Source organism: Oratosquilla oratoria, chromosome 9 (assembly GCF_046742065.1).
Source record: "Oratosquilla oratoria isolate Oo_2021 chromosome 9, ASM4674206v1, whole genome shotgun sequence".
Lineage (NCBI taxonomy): Eukaryota > Metazoa > Arthropoda > Malacostraca > Stomatopoda > Squillidae > Oratosquilla > Oratosquilla oratoria.
In genome coordinates, this window is record NC_134785.1 from 12,802,825 (window position 1) to 12,811,292 (window position 8,468).

Consider the following 8,468-nt stretch of genomic DNA (forward strand, 5'->3'; position numbering starts at 1 on the left):
TATCCAACACAGACTTGTGATACTGTTCAAAATGATTCTTAATGGCTCCCTGTTGGAGGTGGAGGGTTAAACGTCTGCTAAGGCTGCATGTCGTATGACCAACATAGCTACGAGGAAGGAGCTCACAGTCTCCAGTAATGCATTTGAAGATATAGACTATGTTAGTTTTCGACAGCATCCCAGAAGTGCCAGACAAATCATTTTTGAGGACTAGGGAACTAGTGCGTGGGTTTTTATAGAATATCACCAAGCGCAAGACATCATTTTCATCCACCGGTTTACAATTTCGAAAAACAATGTCTTTAATGCATTTCTCATCCTCACGGTAAGCGCTGTTGAAGATATTCTTATAAAAGACTTTGATGATATTATTGTGGGGAGGGGTACGGTTATACAAACTACTGTTTACATCTTATTGGTAATGTTGTCAAAGTCTGTGTTGGAATAACCGTTATTCACTAACAGTTGGCGTAGGTGTTGTAGTTCTGCGTTTAGTGAATGCCAGGACGAGCAAACCTTAATCGCCCGTCGCACGTAGGCCTTAATAACACCTCTCTTGTACTCAGTCGTGCATTCACTCTCACCGTTCATGCATTTCCCAGCATTGGTGGGCTTGCGGTAAACAGAAGTGATGAAGTTGTCAAAAGACGCGTCCACCATAACATCACCTCACCTTACTCCGACTCCTACTCTCCCCCCCTCACCTCTCCCTCCCCCTTCCCCTCCCCCTCCTCAAGCTCTGAGAAAGTCTTCCAGGGTCAGGTCATCGGAGGTTTAAAGATCGCGCTTGACCTAAGAGTGTAGCATTCTATTTTTTCCTGTGACCATGTAACGTATCTGTAGATTGTGTTGCCTTAACTGTTCTTGTAACTTGATAATGACTCTATGTAGTCGAAACGTCAAATATTAAAATGGAGAACTTTGGAAAGTTCGTTTCCGCTCATCCTCCCAATATTAAAACTTTAGTGAGGAAACTTGAAAATATCAAGAAGAAAATTAATAACTGTGAAAATGCTGTGGTGTTCAATTCAGTGTATATATATATATATATATATATATATATATATATATATATGTGTGTGTGTGTGTATAGTTATATATATATACATATATATATGTATATACATATATATTTCATATATACTAGACACATGATATTGTGTTTTGATCTCTGCAATATCTACCTATATACAGTTCACAAAATTTTCTCCTCATTACATACAGAGGGCTTATGATTGTGATCACGCCCTGGAAGCTTTTGCTATTTTAGTGAAGTTTGTGGCGCAGTGGATTAAACTATGGCCCTTGAAATAATCGCCGCGTGCACCCGTAGTCCTGTCTCACCTGTATAGTAGGTGTTCGTGTTGGGGTCTCCTGCAAACTGTTCACCGGCTGTGAACGCGAGGGTTATTTATAACGTAACAGCACATGTGCGGTTACCAGTAGGCATATTACACAAACACATAGACACACCCACCCACCCACACACACACACACACTTTGTTTTGCAGCAGTGTTTATAGCATCTACTGGACATCGATTGCACACGCACGTGCAACTCTTCTCATTACTGTTAGTTTATGGCGGTGAGGGGGAGGGAGTGAACTGGAAAAAAATCCAAGGCTTAGTAGCAATGACACTGATAAAGAAGACAGGCGACAATCTTCAACCTCCGCCACCCCTCTCTTCCACCCAAAGAGGGAGGGAGGGGGGAAGAAGGGAAGATCCAATTCTGAGTATCAGGTCGGGGTTCCCCTCCCGAGAGCTTTGCAAGTTTTCCGCGTCCGCTGGCTCGTAAAAAATGTAAATAAACAAATGAAGAAACCTTGGTAACACCCAACACCTCGATTGCACAGACTTGGACATATGGACGACAGATTTGTGCGTGGGCGTCATCATAGCCAGGCGACTTCCTATCACAGTCTTCGCTCAGACGCGGCAGCCAAACGATCTTCCTCAGCCGAGGAAGGTCGGGAGTGCCAAGCCCGTTTCGCCATGCGCGGAAGTCCAAGTATTGCCAGACCTGAAGACGGCTGGCGGGGGCGGGGTACAATTTTTTTAACACTTAGACTTTCAGAATCTACAGGAAGGACAGCCACCTGTCCCTATTGCCAATAACTAACTTCTAAATCCTCTCTACGGTATTAGTGCCAGGAATAGGGCTAACAGGGCATTCTATTTCATTGCCAGGACATTTGCAAACAAATGTGCAGCGGTAATAATCAAACTCTATCTGCCGATAGTTAAACCCATGCTTGACCACGTGGTGCAGTTTTGGTCCCCAACCTATACCTGTAGAAACTATATTAATTTACTTGAGTCAATACTGAGCAGAATGACCAAAATAGTACAAGGGCTTAGAAACTGGAAAGACGAAGAATGTGGGGGGATCTAATAGAGGTATTCAAATGAGTTAAAGGCTTTAACAAGGGTGATGTAGGCAAGGTCACCATATTATGACACCTAAGCAGGACTTGTAGTAATATATCTATATTGGGAAGATTTAGGTTTAAGAAGGAAACTGGCAAGCACTGGTTTACCAACAATTTGTAATAATTGGAATTTACTTATTGACTATGTAGTGGGCGTTGAAACAATTAATTGTTTTAAGAAAAAAAATTATAGATATTTATGTGTAAAGCTGGTAGTCTTGCCCCATGTTGGGTAGCCAAATGTTAGCCTGGTGGAAGGCAAAATCTGGAGGTTATCTGTTTACTTAGAAACGAATGTTGGGCGCTAATAATATGATAAGGCTCGCTCTAAGTGCGAGAAAAAGAGGAGACGAGAAATTTAGGGAGGTGACGATTTGTGTTTCAAGTCGTGTCCCAACTTGGTGTGCTTGCAAGGGAGGAGGGAGAAGTTGAGAAGGCAAAGGAAGAACGACCCAGGCTCAGTGTGTGATGCTTCAAGGCGATATGAATTTTTGGCTAAATTTGTGCGAGGTCAAAGTCGTTACATGGGAAGTCGGAAGTAAAATGTTCTCACGCTGCTGACTCACGAAGACAGGGTATGGGGGTGGGACTTCACGTGATTGGCCAACCAACGACAAGGTTCATCAGTTATGTCTGTAGTATAGATAAGCTAGTAACCTTAGTTGAGGAAATTATAATAATGGAACAAAGAAAACATAAGACTTGGGAAACAGTAGCCCAATATTTGATGAACCCAAGAGGTAATCCTCCAAAAATTATCATTAGGGTACAAGATAGAAGAATTCCATTTGACTAATGGTCTTTTGTATAGAAAAACAGTTGTAAGTGGGAAAGATATTTCTAGGAGCCCAGTAAATCACTTGGTTATACCACAAACTCTTGTACATGAGGTAATGAAGTTTCTACATGATAGTGACTGTAGTTCACATCCGGGAAAAGACAAAACTTTTAGACAAGTACAACCGAGTCATAACCTGAGTCTGTTTGTGTGTGTGTGTGTGTGTGTGTGTGTGTGTGTGTGTGTGTGTGTGTGTGTGTGTGTGTGTGTGTGTGTGTGTGTGTGTGTGTGTGTGTGTGTGTGTGTGTTTGTGTGTGTGTGTGTTTGTGTGTGTGTGTGTGTTTGTGTGTGTGTGTGTGTGTGTGTGTGTGTGTGTGTGTGTGTGTGTGTGTGTGTGTGTGTGTGTGTGTGTGTGTGTGTGTGTGTGTGTGTGTGTGTGTGTGTGTTTGTGTGTGTGTGTGTGTGTGTGTGTGTGTACACGCGCGAGCGCACTCGGGCACGAGCGCATTAATACAATTGTAATACAAGCAAACTGTATGGATCCGAAATGGTCACCTTACGTACATTTTGTTACCTCCTGTAGAGTCTGCATTTCCACCCACAACAATTTCCTAGTGCGTCGCATGCTGTCCTCTTCCTGTTCTCTCTCTCTCCTTTTCTCTCTTCCTCAAATGAGGATCAGTTGCACTTTGATCCGTGCAGAGACTCTATACTGGAGTTCTCCCACATGTTTTGCCTGCCAAAGCCTTGCCAGCCGTATGACCTCTGCCCCGGGCGCACTCACGAAAAATTTTCCGGAGAGCGGTACTTCTGCCTCACTGGGGACGGCAGGCAGTGGGATTGTCCCAAATTGTACGACGGCATCCCACCGTCTTAGACTCCACATTCAAGGGAGAGGAGATGAGAGTGCCGTGTCCTGAGTAGGCAATACCGTCGCTTCTGAGGCGATCCTGCTTAACAAAGTCATGGAGGTCAGTAAAGACTTTGGTTGGTATGTATGTCGCGTCTCTTATTTCTTCCTCTCGTTTTCGTGTAGACAATTTTCACTCTCTGAATCCAACTGCATCGCTACCAACCTGTTTCTTTCTTGAAATTTGCAAACCGCCGTTCAAGCTGGTGGAAGACAAGCACAGTTGGGATGCACATTAAGAATTCACCTGTCATCAGACACCATCATCAAGATTTACAGTGAATAAGTCTTGATCTTGTTTTCTTTGTGACACACAAAGGATGTGACAAAACAAAGAAATGCGACCGTCGAGAAGAGGAAGAAGATCGTGCTCACTACATAGTTAACAAGTCTATTCCATTCGTAAACCACTCTGTTGGTAAACTAGTTATTGCCTATTTCTTTCTTAAACCTTCCAGTGCTATTAGAGGGGAGAATTAGAAGTTCATTACTCTGGATATTTATATGAGGGTGATAAGTCTTTAATATAAAGAGCTTCTCATAGAAGCAGACGGCAGGCATCACCGGGACCCCCGAAAGTACCTCTCACAGTGCCCGGTTATCACTGTCCTGACCCAGTGGTGCGGTGCCTTTATATTCTCTCGTTGTGGGATTCCCTGTTCGTGAGAATAATGGTTCCATATAGATCCTACTTGAAGGTGCCGAAGGTGGCGTCTTGAGAGGCTAATGGTCATCATCTCTAAATAAGAGGGTTCAGTCCCACAGTCCTCGCCTTGCTAAATATCTATATCAATTATGTTTCTTCTCTAGACAGCCTCAGGGAAAGTGAGGGAGTTGTCCTTTATTATTAAGCTGGAAGATTCATTGCATTGGAAGAATATAATAAAGTTTATATATTGAAAGCATGAGTTGGGTTTAACACTGCAGCTGATGATATTCTTCATCACTCTCGTCGGTTTTGTAAGCCGACGTCATATGGTTCCTGTAGAAAAGGTTGATAAGGGTCTTTCTTTTATGAAGCATCGACGTGGGGATTATATTCATGGTACCATCGTTTTTTAATGCTCTTTCTACTGGGTAGTGAGGGAAACCATTCTTAATGAGGACTTATGAGGTTCGCTCTAGTTCGTGCTGAACTAGTGTTTAGTCAGGTCAGACTAGTGAGTGTCCTCCTGAGGAATGCATTCATTGTCGACTTTTTATATCTCAGTGGGTACTCACTCTCCATTTAGGCAGCGGCCGTTCTTGTTCGCTTTAACACAGATACTTCAGGTTAGTGTATATTCGTTTCTAGTTGTTTCGTAATCTTACTTTGTTCTCCCCTTCCATTTCTCCATACTTTGATTGTACATGTGCATGCACTCTTGCATATCTACGCGTTTGTTTTCATAGCTAGTACTTACCTTAACATTTGAGCAATAACTTGATACAGATATGTTCATCATTATCTCTAAAGTAGCTATATTCTTCGTAACAAAGCAAACCATCTTCTGTGGCCAAGACTTTTGTTTTCACTCCCTATGGGTTTTATCTAAAGAAGAACAAGATATCGGAAAGCATTTATTCAATCATTACAGTGTGAAATCGATGTAAACATTACACTGAAGAAAACTGTTAATGATGGCCACCACCAATATGCAAAGTAGAAATGGGTTTCCTCGAGTGTATGGTTGATGAAAGTCAAAATATAATTCGTGTAGATAATGTAAATATGTGCCAATGCGGCTAATTTGAGATGTCTTGATATATCTCTATACCATTAACCATACGCGTATACCATCTTTAATTTTGCCAACCCTGCAAAATTTCCTGCGGAGGCCCCTGGGTCTTCTCATCTCGAAGCAACCTCTCCATCTAACTTCGGAAATTAAAGAGTCTGTCCCCGGGATAGCAGACACACCCCTTAGTGAGGTAAAAGCAGCATCTTGAGGATGGTGGGCAGCCTGAGGAGTCCTTGCACCGGGAAACCGGGCCAAGGACGTTATTTCTACAAAATTCCCCTCTGCCGCCTGTGAGAACAGTGCCATTTACAGTTACGAAAAAGATTAAATACGAAGAGGCGGGCAAAGAGCAAAATTGACAGTTCTTTTTTCAATCTTGGTACTATATGCACACATTAGTAGTCCCATTAGTATAGATATACATAAGTGAATTTGTAAATTAGAATACATTAGATAAACCATAAAACATAAAAAAAATACCGGAGTTGAAATACAGTTAAAAAAAAAGTTGAGGAAATATATGAACAATCAAGTGAAGACAAATGTAAGCTTCAAATCCCTTATTTGCGACACCGGCCATCAAGATTATAACTGAACCTAACATAGAAAAATAAATGGCGCTCAAGTGTATCAATCAACCCGCATTGCAATGAAACTAGAATAAAATGATCAAATAAAGTTACAACAAACAAACCGATGTGTACTTTCTACTAGAGAATAACTAAAAGGGAGAACAAAGTCGATCCACCCTTACACAGTGCGGCTCGACTGCCTTGGACCTGCACGGAGAAGGCCGCCAGCAGGCTGCACACAAGAGCCACGGACACCATTGTCGTCTTCATCATCCTCATCGTCTTGTCGGTGACCTTGAACGTCCTCTTCACCGGGATCGGCACGTACGGGTCAGCTCCTGTTCAACAGTCACACCGCTTACAACAAAGACATCAACTTCTTCAAATAAAAGTAAAAAATATTATTTACATATACGGTCAGTGACAATTCCACGAAAGGCAAAGCCTGGCCCCTTTGTGTCCTTACAAGATTTCGGAACAGGAGTAGTTTTCGACCGATATGCCACAAGAATGAACATCGATTGGACTGCCCATTCTACGCTCTCTCGTAACGCTTGACACGCAAAGGCTCCCAGCTCCACTTCAGTCGACCCAATACTCGTACCTGACCTTGCGTGGGAGTAGAGACGGCGCTGCTACAGTGTATGTACCGCCTCGAGTAGGAAAGGGTAATCTAAAATGGGACTTCAGGAGGGGAGAGGAGAGAGGGGAGGTTAAGCGTTGTTTGATGGGGTGAGGAAGGGAGGGTGGGGGAGAGGGGAGTTTCAGCGAGGAGGGCCGGGGGGTGATGGGTACCTCTATCGCGTGTCCTCGGAGCAACTTACTCAATTCGTTACATCCACTCTCTGTCACCAAGTGTCCCAGTAATCAACAAGCCCGATTACGTTTGTATATGCACATACATGCACATACATGCACATTCATACAAATACACATGCATACACACCCATATATGCAGACATAGAACATTATTTAGCCTGCTATTATTCATAGGTCTAAATATCGCGGTTGAGCGCGGAACCCAGTCGAGCTGTATAACAACAGCCTGCTATTGAGAAGGAGAGCGATTGTTCTTTTAGAATAAGTGGAAGGATTTTAGGTTGATATACACATGATATTACTTGTGTTTTGATCTCTGCATTATCTATCTATACGGTTCACAAAATTTTCCCTATATTAAATTCAGAGAGTTCCTGATTATGATCACACCGTGGGAGCTTTTGCTATTATAGCGAAGTTCGTGGCACAGTACTTTAAACTGTGGCCCTTGAAATAATTGCCGAGTGCACCCGTAGCCCTGTCTTACCTTTATAGTAGGTGTTCGGGTTGGGGCTCTCCTGTAAACTGTTCACCGGCTGTGAACGTGAGGGCCACTTGTAACGTAACAGTACATGTGCGGTTACCAGTAGGCATATTACACAAACACACAGACACACCAACCCACCCACCCACCCAAACCCAAACACACACACACACACACACACACACACACTGGAAAGAAAATCCAAGGCTTAGCAGCAATGACACTGATAAAGAAGACAGGCGACAATCTTCAACCTCCGCCACCCCTCTCTTTCACCCAAAGAGGGAGGGAAGGGTGAGGAAGGGAGGATCCAATTCTGAGTATCAGGTCGGGGTTCCCCATCCCGAGAGCTTTGCAAGTTTTCCGCGTCCACTGGCTCGTAAAAAAAGGTAAATAAACAAATGAAGAAAGCTTGGTAACACCCAACACCTCGATTGTACTCTTTAATATAAGGACCTTCTCATAGAGAGAGAAGGCGGGCATCACCGGGACCCCCGAAAGTACCTCTCACAGTGCCCGGTCATCACTATCCTGACCCAGTGGTGCGGTGCCTTTATATTCTCTCGTTGTGGGATTCCGTGTTCGTGAGGATATTGGTTCCATATAGATCCTGCTTGAAGGTCCCAAAGGTGGCATCTAGGCTAATGGTCATCATCTCTACGTAAGAGGGTTCAGTCCCACAGTCCTCGCCTTGCTACATATCTACGTCAATTATGTTTCTTCTCTAGACAGGCTCAGGGAAAGTGAGGGAG

General features: G+C 43.4%; 1 protein-coding gene across 2 annotated transcripts in view; it reads right to left on the minus strand.

The window, feature by feature from the left end:
• Positions 1-5,663: 5,663 nt before the first annotated feature.
• The window catches only part of LOC143028227 (uncharacterized), a 195,236-nt gene continuing 192,431 nt past the window's right edge, over positions 5,664-8,468 (minus strand). Inside the window, exons 1-3 of one of the 2 annotated variants that reach the window (XR_012966701.1) lie at positions 6,880-7,095; positions 6,596-6,751; positions 5,664-6,129 (exon numbers count right to left, since the gene is read on the minus strand). Coding sequence is in view for 1 of the 2 variants with exons in the window: in XM_076190030.1 (XP_076046145.1) it covers positions 5,975-6,129; positions 6,596-6,751 (311 nt within the window). In the remaining variant the exon portion in view is untranslated. Of the gene's footprint in view, positions 6,130-6,595; positions 6,752-6,879; positions 7,096-8,468 lie in introns of those variants that run through there. The other variant, XM_076190030.1, reaches the window with a different exon arrangement.